The sequence below is a fragment of the Mangifera indica genome, chromosome 7 (assembly GCF_011075055.1).
Source record: "Mangifera indica cultivar Alphonso chromosome 7, CATAS_Mindica_2.1, whole genome shotgun sequence".
NCBI lineage: Eukaryota > Viridiplantae > Streptophyta > Magnoliopsida > Sapindales > Anacardiaceae > Mangifera > Mangifera indica.
Window position 1 is genome coordinate 2,036,735 of NC_058143.1, and position 13,026 is coordinate 2,049,760.

The following is a 13,026-nucleotide window of genomic DNA, read 5'->3' on the forward strand; positions in this document are numbered from 1 at the left end:
AACTAAGATATATTTCTTGAGCAAAGTGGCATTAAAAGAGCATGCAAAGAGAAGAGAAATGCTTCTCAAGAAAAAATTATTAAAGTCAAAATGTTGCCTTACTAATCAATCAAGATGAAATTATAGATAGATATATTTGATAATGATCGGTTTGGATTCCTCGTGTTACATAACTTATGAATGTCATATGTAAGTTTTTAATTAATATAAATACCTGCAAGTTTTTTTTTAAGGATCACCTATCATGTTTGAGTAGGAGATGTTAGGCTTACTCTACCTATAATGGGTTGACTCAGCCCATGCCCAATATTATGTTATGTTACAAGACTGTCCATGGCAGTTATCTTTATTTAAAAAGACCAAAAACTGCCACTTAGCCAAACCCCAGTACAGGATAAGCAAAACCCAAAAAAAAAAAAACACTTCCTCTCCTCTGCTCTTTGTTTTCACACAGAAAGAAAAACACAAAAGGCACAATACATAGAAAAAACTCAAATTGGATTGCAGAACACATTAATCAAGTTCAAATCATCATCAGGTATCTCATCACTATCAAATACGCACAAAAACAAAATTGGGTACACCAATTTTGATCCTGTATATTAATTCTAACACCAGGTGTCCAATACTAATCACTGTATCTAAATCAAACCCATGTATCCACTTATCATAGTCTCCCTGAATCGCATAACCTAAGCCTCGGAACAGCCATACGGTTTGTGTTTCCCACTATTCTTATTCCGATTACTACATATTATTGTGATACTGTTTGATCTCCCTACATTTCATTCATGCCGATAAGTTTTCTGTGACGATGAGGGTAAATTGACTTTCTTATCCTCAATTATCTATTTGTTGAAAACAAAATAATAAGATAGAAGGCAAATTGACCACATTAGCTAATAAATTAGAGTTTTATTTTATAATTCTAATTATATGTAGTTTTTTTTTTTTTTTTTTACATTCGTATTTATGTCCTAGCGTATAAAATTTAGGCTCAAACGATTGCTTCTTAAGATGTTAAATAAGACCCATGACATTTATAATAAAATTATCTATATTCATTTTTTATTACATAAAAATATACATATATAATATATCATCGTATGATTGAGTGATAACATATCATATATCAACCCATTTGTTTACCCAAAATTGCTTCAACATTTAATTGGACAATTCCTGTGGATTATAAAGTCGTTATATTTAGTCAAAAAGGTTCACCAGACTTTTCCAAGTGTTGGCCAGACCAACAAAAGCTACCATTTGAAAAAAAAAAAAAAGGTTGAAATGAGAGAGAGAAAATAGGGTGTTAATGAAATTTAATATCAAAAGGATATTCTAAAATTTTGTTAGTTTGAGCTGATTTAGCAATTTTGAAAAGTGAAATAATTTAGAGTAATATAATAATTTAGCTTTTTGATACTGTTTTAGTTTTTTCATTGATGAAGTTAGGCTTTGATATGATTAAATTCAAATTAAGTCAATCTTAAAAAGGGATTAACTCAAGTCTGACTCGAATCTAAAATGGTCAACTCAAACTTGTTCGAATTGATAGAAGATATCATCAAAGAGTCATTGATGAGATGAATAGTATCATCAACAAAATGAATAATATTACTAACAAAATACATACTGTCATTGGAGAGAGATTGGAGTTCAACTTGAATTGAACTGTCGAATTAAAGTTCTAACTTGGTATTGACTCAAATCAAGGTCAGCTAAGCTGACTTGATTCAAATCCAACCTTAGGTTTTAGGTGAAAAAATGTGATTTATGCATTTAGTGAGTGGAAAATTGTTTTAAAGCCACATTCAATGCAAAAATGTTAATCACTCTTTTCAATATTAATAACAATCCCATAGCATTACTTATTTTCAAATAACAACAGGTACAATCTTTTATTTATTATAGCCTCAGGAATGAAATTGAAGGAGCATTATTGTAGTGCTCTAAATATTCTCCTTCCAAACTCATTCTTTAGCTACACTTCTCTATTAAAAACCCAACTGAATGGAATTGCAGGTGCTTTGGTAGCCCTAGCAAGAGCTCTCTCCTCCATTTTTCTCAACCTTTCAGGCAACCCACAAACATAATCTTGAGCACTTTTTCCTTCACCCGTAAGACCCTCAATCTTATCGACATTCCAAAAACCCACCAAATGTTTCAAAACGCTAATATAATCCGATGTTGTGTATACCCCAATTCGCATAGCAACATTCGAGAAGTGATCGAACAAATGCACATCCTGACCATCATACATCAAATGGCCAGGCATCGTGATTTTTATTTTCAGCATGTCGGCAAATGCAATCATTGCTGTGCTAGGATCGAGCTCGAATAGCTTTCCAACAATCTTGCTATAAGCGGTTTCGTGACGCTTCTCATCGGAAGCAATTGTGCCACAAATTTGAGCCAGCTTTGAGTCTCCATGTTTGAGGGCAAGCTTGGCTGTGTTGCCATGAGAAATGAATGTTGCTCTCTCTTGAAATGATGTGTAAATTGTCCAATGGTAAGGGTTGTCTCCAGTACCAAAATCCTGTGAGAAAGAAATATGAAAATTAAACTTCATTATTAGGAAATTTAAAGTTAATGAAGGCAATTTTTGAACGTATTTCAGGAAAATTTAGATTATGTCTCTTTTTTTTTTTATGCTATTGGGTTTCCCTCACCTCAAAAGAACATAGGGGACTACTCAATAATCTCCTCTCATACATCAAGTTATTTGTTTTATATTCCTCACAACCAATCCCTTTTTCAAAGAATGTGGAATAACCCAACAACCTCCCCTCATTCATCAAGTCATTGGATGTCAAACAACCCAATAGCCTTGGGTCATTGAATGTGGGATAACCCAACAACCTGCCCTCAAACATTGGGTCATTGGTTCAACCCTCCATACAACTAATCATCTGGAGGTGCAACAGATTATTAGTTGGACCTTTACTCTTAAGTACTCTTGGGTGAGGTCTCTCCTCACACGTCGGGTTATTGATATGACACCTCACAACCATCCATTTGGAGCTGCAACAAGCTATTGATTGGAGCTCCACTCCTGAGTATTTTTGTGTGGAGTTGTTACAACTTGGCTTTGATACCACTGTTAGATACGCTTAATTGTATCCCAACCCAAAAACAAAGTCAAGCGTGAGGCTTCCCTTGACAGATATACACAAACATTTCCTACACGAAACAACTATTCAAAAATAATAACAAATGCGTTTTCCCTGGAGAATGATTGATGCCTTTTGCATGACTGATGGTTTATTTGCATGGAACTCTTACCATTCCAGAAGCAATCAAATGCTGAATAGTTTTCTCAACTTGTTTGATGTCAATTCTTCCTGAAAGATAAAGATACTTGTTAAGAAGATCTCCATGGCGATTCTCTTCAGCACTCCAACCTCTACTCCAAATCGCCCATGGCGTGTTGTCTATGCCTGTTTCATCATGATAAATTTCTATGGCATTGATTCTCGACTGATACGTCGGAAGGGCTTCTTCTGTCACCATATTACCAACCAAAGCAACAAGACAATCGTCAGGAATCTCCTTTGCTCTCTCTCTCAATTCTTTAACCTGTTCCATGAATCCCTCTGATGCAGCATCCGGTAAAAGATCTCCAGGCTGCCAGGATTTTTCAACTGGTTTTAGCAGAGGCAAAATGCTGTCTCTAGCCCAATCCTCTATCGATTTGAATAGTTCAACCTTTTCCGGGGCCATGGAATTGGCACAGGAGAGCTTCTTCAGCTCTTTTGCCTCTCTAAAGTAGGAAAATCAAGAAAGGATAAGATTCATCAGTGTAAAAATATTAAATACTTGCATGCAATAAAGTAAAAATAAAGAAGAGATGAACTCACTTAGAAGCAGAATAGAGCTGGGTGGAAGCCATGATAAACTTGGAAAAGTTTTGACAGTTTTTTGCCATTTTTGGGAAACTGGCGAGTGAAGGTGTGAACTGGGAGCTACACATGGTGAACTGAATTGTCATCTGGCTTGGTCGCAAGAATAATATTGAAATGGGCAACTTCTTCTTTGCTCTATTTATAGCAAATTTACTAGGCATAAAGTCCGAGTATTACAGATTTTAATCATGGTCCAAAAGAAAAAAAGTGTAATTCGGATTCGGTTTAACTTGAATTTGTTTAACTCAAATTTGAACCGAGTTCAAGTTGGGGCATTTAGTTTATTTTTTAAACTAAATTAAACTTGAGTTAAAGAGAGTCTAATTCAGTCTAGCTCGTGAGCCGGATGGACGGATCAATTCGATTTGAACTTGACTTGTAGCTAGATCAAAATTATGTTATATAATTGTTAAAACGATATCGTTTTATTTATTAATAGATAAAAAAGATGTTATTTTGTCAATAAATTGTAAATTTGAACCATAAGTCTAAATCACAAATCTTAACCATGGATTTGAACTATAAAATCAAATCGAACTCGAGTCAAATCATTATCATTTGAACCGTTCTTAATTTTGGCTCGATAAACTCAAGTCAAGCTATTTTTATTCGAGCTAAACTTGAGTCAAAAGATATTTGACTTAATTTGATTCATATTCACCACTAGTTACAATGATGATATGTCACTGTTAAGATCAAGGTTTTTAAAACCAAACTAGAGTAAAAATCATTTTGAATATAAGTTTTGATCGAACCAATCAGATTATTTGGATCAACCGGTTTGAATATAAGTTTCGATAAACACATTGCAATTACTATTTTATCTTTAATATCTTCGATCTGTAAATCACAACTGTTCCAAAACGCCTTCCTCAAGAGCTGATATGTTCTACCAGAATTTGAAACGTGTCGGCGAGACTTTGAGGTGGCTATTATGTTAAACGACCAAAACGTTTTCCTCATAAGCTGACAAACCGATGACGTAAGTAAACACTAAATATGTTAAACAAACAAAAATGTTAAATGTAACAACAATTTATGGGTGTTCATACATTACACGTACCAATTAATGATAGCAGATGGCACATGGCTGAGCTCCAACCATTCGAGCTCGTGAAAATTAAACTCAAATTTAGTTTAAATTTGGTTTTGTTTGGCTCATTTTTTATTATTAAAATAACATCATTTTAATATATATTGATCAAAACAATATTATTTTATATCAAAATTTTTAATTAAAAATTTTGATGAATAATTCGAACTCAAACTTAAACTCGACTAAACTCGTATAAAACTAACTCGTTTCGGATTCGTTTAAGCTGAGCTTGAGCTTGTGCTTGAGCTTAAATCAACTCAATTCGAATCCGACCCTACCGAAGGTTTACCCTCACCCAAGCTTTAGTCTATTTTTAATTTTCTATTAACAAAGTTTTAAAATTTTAAATATTTATTTATTATTTAATTTTTATTAATTTTTCTCATTAATTATAAACATAAAAATATTATTAAACTAATAATATTAAAAAATTAAAATTTTATATTAATTTTAATTTTTAATTTAGAAAAATAATTTTTTTTCTTAGTTTTAGGGTTCCATCTTTTCCAGTACTCTGTTTTTACACCACCCCATCAAATTTTTTAAAACTATTAGTGCACCCCCAATAGTTTGGTCACCTCTTCCGACGATCAAAATCATATTACGTAATTGTTAAAACGATATTATTTTATCTATTAATAGATAAAAAAGATGTTTTACCAATAAATTATAAATTTGAACCATAATTCTAAGTCACAAATCTTAACCATGGATTTGAACCATAAAATCAAACTGAACTCGAGTTAAATCATTTTTATTCGAACCGTTTTTAATTTTAACTCGATAAACTCAAGTCAAGCTATTTTTGTTTAAGCTAAGCTCAAGCCAAAAGATGTTTGACTTAACTTGATTCGTATTCACCACTAGTTACAATGATGATGTGTCACTGTTAGGATTAAGGTTTTAAAACCGGATCAGAGTAAAAACCATTTTGAATATAGGTTTTGATCGGACCAATCGGAATTGTTTAGACCAACCGGTTTGACTGGAATTCCAATTTTATGTAATAACCTAAAAAAATTATATTTAATTACATGTGTTTTACATGCTAAATTTTATATTATGCGTACTTTTCACAATTAATAAAATATATGTATTATTGTACATTAATTTATAAGTAACTGTTTATAAGCACTGTTTACAAAGTAGTGTTCATGGGTAGACAGATAGGCATAACTCTGTGAAAGCAATAACAAAGTATGTTTCTGAAGAGGTTCGGATTATTGATTGGAAACCTACCTCCACAGTTTAGTCATTAACTGTTTTGAAAAAAAATTATGTAGAGTGAAGATAAAAAAATAATAATAAAATTATACGTATTTATTTTACGTATATAAATATATATATACTTATATATATTATAATATAATTAAGTGATTTTAAATTAACGATAAAATAATATTCAATTATATGATAACACATATAAATATACACTCAAAATAAATATACATAGCATTACTCTAAAAAACTGTCGTTTTTTCACCTTTATTTACTGTTGTATTTATAGGACAAATGTAAGAGAATATCATGTAAATAAATTAAACTCTAACAGATATTTTTAACATAAATTATATCACTAATGGGTATTTAAGTTTTTTAAAATTGAAGGTTATGAGTTTGAGATTTCACTATACCTTAGGGGGGAACAAGTCTTTTAGTCTTTATTTTATCATTTTCTTTAAATATTTATTATATATGTATTTTATATTTATTTTACATGTTTATTTCATATTATAGAAAACAATAATGCAATTATTATTTATTTAATACAATATATTTAAATAATTTTTACATGTTTATTTAAATAACTAGATTTATTTAAATAAATCTAAAATGGGTACGTATAATACTCAAAATCATCACTATATTTATTTTACATATTTATTTTACATAAATCTAGGTGTGATTTCACTATATTTATTTTACATGTTTATTTCATATTATAGAAAACTAAAGTGCGTACGTATATAATGCTCAAAATCATCACTTTTTTACATGTTTAAATCATTTTTACATGTTTATTTAAATAACTAGATTTATTTAAATAAATCTAAAGTCGGTACGTATAATGCTCAAAATCATCACTATATTTATTTTACATATTTATTTTACATAAATCTATACGGGATTTTACTATATTTATTTTTCATGTTTATTTCATATTATAGAAAACTAAAGTGGGTACGTATAATGCTCAAAATCATCACTTTTTTTCATGTTTAAATAATTTTTACATGTTTATTTAAATAACTAGATTTATTTAAATAAATATAAAGTGGGTGCGTACAATGCTCAAAATCATCACTATATTTATTTTACATATTTATTTTACATAAATCTAGGTGGAATTTCACTATATTTATTTTAAATGTTTATTTCATATTATAAAAAACTAAAGTGGGTACGTATAATGCTCAAAATCATCACTTTTTTTACACCGTCGATAGTATTCATACGGTGGGGGCCCATCATTATACTAGTCAAACCCAGAATTCTTGCTTTTAGCGAAACTGTTCTGTTACTGGGATCATGTTTAACTCCAATCTAATTATTTCATAGATTCTGAGCGTCTTGATGTTGATCATGGCTGGACCAATCCACACTGGTTTGATTTTGAAAGTTAGTTCAGTTTAATTTGGTTTGATTAGAATTTATTTAGATCAAACTTAAATTGAGCTTGAATTAGGACGGTTGACTAGTTTCTGAAACTAAATCGAATATGAGTTAAAGTGGATTTGGTTCGGTCTAATTCACAAATTGAACAAATAACTAGATTTAATTCAAATTGAACTCTTGTTTCAATTTCAATTATATCAAACGATTATTAAAATAACATTTTTTTATCCAATAATTGATAAAACGATATTGTTTTATCAATAAGCCGTGAACTTAAACCATAAAGTTGAGTTGAGCTTCAAACTTCACACTTGGAAACCGAACCAGACTCGAGCTACCCTCAACTTAGGTTTTGACAAACTTAAGCCACCCATTTTTTTCCTTTGAGTCAAATTAGAGTCAAACAATATTTAAACTCAATTCGATTCGTATTCATCTCTAATTCTGATAGTATATGACCTTGTTATATTATTGTGACAACGTTAACTAGAATTGGATTCAATCCAGGTTGAGCCAAAACAAGACTCGGCTCAAGAATGACTCAACTCCAAAAAATCAAGCCTGAGTTCAAAGAAGAGATTCAAACTCAATTTAAAATCAATATAAATTCAATCTAAACTGGTTCGAATTCGAATATTTTTATCCACTCAAACTTGGGTCATTTATAAAAACAAGCCCACTCATTGACTGAAACTTGGCTCGTTAGATCCAAATTTAAGAAGTTCCCTGTATTATGATCCCCACCTGAGATTATTAAAAAAATCCAGAAAAAAAAAAAAAAAGTGCTGTGCTATCATCAAGAAAGCCCAAATCCTTTTACACACAAACATATCATATCCTAAAGTTTCTTTTAATTTTTAATCTTATTATCTTACATTGGTAATCTTTGTAACTCAACATATCACATACACTCAATCAAATGAACACCATGAAGTTAAAAGAAAAAAAAATGACAAACAAATCATCACACAAATCGGTTAAACGGCTTCCTCCCGACCGTTGCAGGCATCGAAACGGTTGAATCCACACTCAAATTCCCTAAAGATTGCATTGACTGATTCTTATCTAAGGCCCTCTGAGAGCTAGACTCCTTGCTATTAGAGAAGGAGAAACCTTTCTTCCACTTGAATGATCCAATGTTAGGCGTCAAAGGAAACGAAAGCCTTCTTTGTGATTCACTGCTTGGAGTCCCTGGAAGCCTCTCCTTTGGATTGCTGTTAGCTCTTGCTTTTGCTTTTGCCGAAACTGTAGGAGTCATGTAGTTTGGAACCGAAAAGGGCGGGCAGCTTGTGAGACTATCGTCATCTTTTAATGGCAAGTCAAAAGGAGAAGCGGCTCCACTAGCTCTTGCTCTTGAATATTTTGACAAGCTGGGGCTGCCTTGAGGGGCCTTACCTAAAGCCGGACTTCGTGCGTATCTTGTGGCAGGGAGTATGGTTGATTTCGTTGATTTTGGCGTGGGAGTATCCATGTCGAACCCAAAACTATATCGGTTGTGACTGCTTGATTGTGGCTGAGGGCTTGGTTTTAGGTGCTGATCAGTCATTGGCCTTGGTGGTGTGAGTTGAAAACTCTTCATAGTTTGACTTTCCAATGGGTTAGCTGGAGGCAGCTGACGTTCTAACCAATTCCACCACCACGGGAACGCCCCGGCAGATGTTTGAGCTGATTTAGGAGGGGTTTTCCACAACTGTAGGCAAAAGGATAACCACAAAAAGGATAAAACAAGTGTTAGACCTAAAATCTGAAACTGCGAAAATAGACGAAGGCTGTTTTAGCAAGTTAAACGAGCATCCACATGAAGGATCAGCACAATCAGATGAAACAGAGCCTGGTCCATGTCAGGTTAGGTTTAAAGGCTAATGGCTAAGAGAAGTACCTGGTGGGAATATGCATAGGACATGGCTCTTTCTCTTTTGATGACTGCCTCCACCTTCTTCTGCATCCTTGCTTCCATTTCTTCTTTGGTCAGCACACTAGCATCCCAGTCTTCATTTCCTGCCTCAGACTGTTCAAGATTTCCGACAATTAATAATGCATGTCTCACTTAAAACATCAAAAAGAATTTTTAAACAACAATAGCCACCCAAGTTTATTAAGCTCTAATGGATTTGTTCCTCAAATCCTCTAAGCGTAAACCAACATTCACACCTTCAAAAGGCCAACCTACCTTAACTGGGATATAAGTAATGGATCCTGGTACACTATGTTTTGAGCATTTTAACTCATTTATTAAGCTTAATGTAACACATTGAGATTGAAATTTATATGATTATCCTTGAAAATAAGGACAATTTTCTTGAACAGAATTTGAGTTGAGTCAAGCGCAGTCCTCGTCCAGACACTACAAAAATTTTGACCTTTTCTGCGTTTGATTAAGCAAGCTGGCACGAAAGTGATTTCGTTGCCTTGACTGAATTGAAGATTCAAAAAACAATACCAACAAATTTCCAATAATTAGCAAAAATTCAAGCCAAACGAGGCAGTGTTGTGTTTTTAAAAAATTGTGGTAGATTAAAAGACAGAAATCAGAGACGCAATCAATGATGAAAAACATACTGCCTGGCCAAAGGTCCATTTCCCCAAGGTACTTTCTGTTTCTTTATCATTCCTGTATTGAGCTTGACGTCGTGCCTGGTTTTCTAGCATCTGGATTCTCCCTGACTGAATCTGAGATTGAACCCTCACCAGAAGCTGCATATATTTCATGGCATTCACTGTTTGGCGCCTCACATTCTGTCCTCTCACTACTCCCTGAAGCCTCACTAGACCCTTCAGAGCTCTAAAGCTTCTTCTAGCCTGTATAACAAAGTTAAACATTATTAAAGATCTAAACTTATTAACAATCCAATCGAGATACATTAACAGATTCCTTGAGCTAAGAGTGTGTACTGGGGAATTTTCACGAAGTTACGGAAGGGAAAGTAGAAGCTTACCATATAACCTCTATAGGCTGCTTGAATCTTAGTAGCACAAGCATGACGGTATCTTAGAGTTGGTTCCGGTCTTTCCCTATGCTGATGAACAATTCTAGGTGAAGAAGCTCTTGGCGAGGCATTCCTTGGAGAAGCAGCCCTTGGAGAGGCAGCCCTTGGAGAAGCAACTCTTGAAGACGTGACCCTTGGAGATGAAATCCTTTGAGAAGGAACCCTCGGAGAAGCAACTCTTGCAGGCACAAAAGGCGGTGTTCTAGGTTGCTCAGGTGGGGTTGGAGGCCTAAATACTAAACTATGCTCTCTTTCAGCATCCCCCAAAATTTTCTCAATACTGCTCGGTTCTCTGAATAGAGGAATGAAAGAATTGGTTTCGCCATGCCTTAGTTTCGCTAGTCCCTTCTTTTTCTTTTCTTTTGTACTTTTCTTGTCTGATTCCTGCAGTAAGATAAAGCATTAGCAAAGAATCATCCAAAAAGATTAACTCTTCCCTTCAACTGCCTCGTAGCACACAGCCGAAATCAGGATCACTTACATTGGCTAGTTTCTCCTTGGAGTGGGGTATAAAGACCCTCTTGATTGCGGAAAACCAACTCCCCTTCTTTCCCATATTTCCAGCATTACTCTTTCGATCTGGATATAAAAATAAACAAAGTAGTTAACTGTAGCAGCTCCAAGAATAATATCCCGTATGTGAATGTTCGTAATCACAAATCTGCTATCATCCGGTAAATCACATACAAGCAAAAGCACAAATGAAAATCAAATTACCAATCACAGATCCTAAGAACTCTCGAAACCTAACATGTTATAGTTTACCACCCAGAGAGATGAAAAAAATAACCAAAACACCACATGCTGCTCATAGCTTTTCAAGCTCTTACAACCCCCGAAGCCTTACTCAGAAAGCAGGCATACAAAGATTTGAACCAAACACGTAAACACCAACAACTGATTCCCACATGGAACTCATCGAAATTCAACTGTAAGATTGAACAATAAAAGGAAACTGCATCGTGGATCTGAAATTATCCTCAGCCATCATCTCCACCACAAAGAAAACCCTCTTCCATGGACACAAAAGATAAGAAGAGAACACAGGAGTCTTCTAATCAGATTCAACGTTTGCGAAACATAACAACCAAATCCGCCATGTCTTGACATTAAACAATCAAGAGCATAAAGTTAAACTCTAACTTGTTTCTTTATATTTGTTTTACCATTGGAGGTCAAAAAAATAATTTATCTACAAAACCATACAGACAAAACACAAGCTTCCAAATCCAAAAAGTGAAGTTAACAATCCCATGAAAGTGAAATTCCCATTAGTGTATTAGCAAAAACATAGAAAAACATGTCTTTGACAAGCTCCATACACTTAAACTGTACAAGGAATTTGTACTTGAAGAACAAAAGGTTCTATCAGCAGACAAAATCACCATAAACAAGAAGTAGTGTTCCAGAATTCTAAACTTTTTGGAGGAAAAACAGTAAATTATTCTTAGAATCAAATTTTTAAAGGGTTTAAATTCTGACAATTTGAAGACAAAAAGGATCCAACATACAGAAGAACAATTAAATATTAAAAAAAAAAAAAACCCTTAAAAAAACCAACCTTTTCAACTGCCAAAACACCAGAACAAAAATCTTATCTTCTCCAAACCCAAAACACACAATCAAAACAGCCCACAGGAGCTAACAAGACCATAAACAAAATAACCAACAAAAAAATTGAACTTAAAAAGAAAAAATTAAAATTAAAATTATCATTTACCTCATGAAACTAAAAAATTTCCAATTCTGCAAAACAAGAGCCTTCAAAAAGCTGAAATTCCCAGAAAGAAAAAAAAGCAAGGCTGCAGCCAGCCAACTAAAGAAGACTCTTTCTTTCTTTCTCTCTTTTCTCTGTGCTTCTTTGTTTCTTTGCTTTAGCCTCCACCTCCCTCTTCTTTGCAAAACAACATGGTTTTGACAATTTTATGACTTTGTATGCTAAAGGCTTTCACATAACAAAGAGTTTATGTTATGTTAATGGTTTCTTTGCTTCTGTTTTACTTTGAATTGGCCTCTGATTCTGATTTTGCTTCTTACTTGTACCAATTTACTTCCAACATTTTCCTTTTTCCTTCTCTTTCTCTGTGTTATTTAACTCCTTGTTGAATTTATAATAATTATCTTTTGGGAGAATTCTCTTCCACCCCCCTAAAACATCTCTTAATCATGGAAACCCAAAATGTTTTAAAAGTATTATGATACGCCCATAAGAGATTAATGATCATTTCTATGTTACATATCCTAACTCGTTTGTTAACGCCAATGTTTTAATACCCAATCCAAATTGATAAGTCTGATTGGTCTGACCATAAATCGGTGATAAATTCTATTTAAGTCATGGTTAAAACTTGTCTTACTCATCAAACTAGATTAATCTGAAATTGAATCAAGTGAATAGCATTGGAGCACAATTCATTATTAT

At 33.3% G+C, this 13,026-nt stretch overlaps 2 protein-coding genes across 2 annotated transcripts; both read right to left on the reverse strand.

Annotated features, from left to right (window-relative positions):
- Positions 1-1,845: 1,845 nt before the first annotated feature.
- Positions 1,846-4,020, reverse strand: LOC123220394 (acyl-[acyl-carrier-protein] desaturase, chloroplastic-like). The gene is made up of 3 exons (XM_044642602.1): positions 3,861-4,020; positions 3,286-3,763; positions 1,846-2,539 (listed from the first exon to the last, which is right to left on the reverse strand). The coding sequence occupies exons 1-3, from the start codon at positions 3,989-3,991 to the stop codon at positions 1,985-1,987; spliced, it is 1,164 nt and encodes a 387-aa protein (XP_044498537.1). The 5' UTR covers positions 3,992-4,020; the 3' UTR covers positions 1,846-1,984.
- A 4,433-nt stretch (positions 4,021-8,453) lies between these two features.
- On the reverse strand, positions 8,454-12,689 carry LOC123220393 (protein IQ-DOMAIN 13-like). Its single transcript, XM_044642601.1, has 6 exons — positions 12,325-12,689; positions 11,086-11,183; positions 10,554-10,988; positions 10,177-10,416; positions 9,497-9,625; positions 8,454-9,307 (listed from the first exon to the last, which is right to left on the reverse strand). Exons 2-6 carry the CDS (start codon positions 11,158-11,160, stop codon positions 8,582-8,584), a joined length of 1,605 nt encoding a protein of 534 aa, XP_044498536.1. The 5' UTR covers positions 11,161-11,183; positions 12,325-12,689; the 3' UTR covers positions 8,454-8,581.
- Between the last annotated feature and the right edge of the window lie 337 nt (positions 12,690-13,026).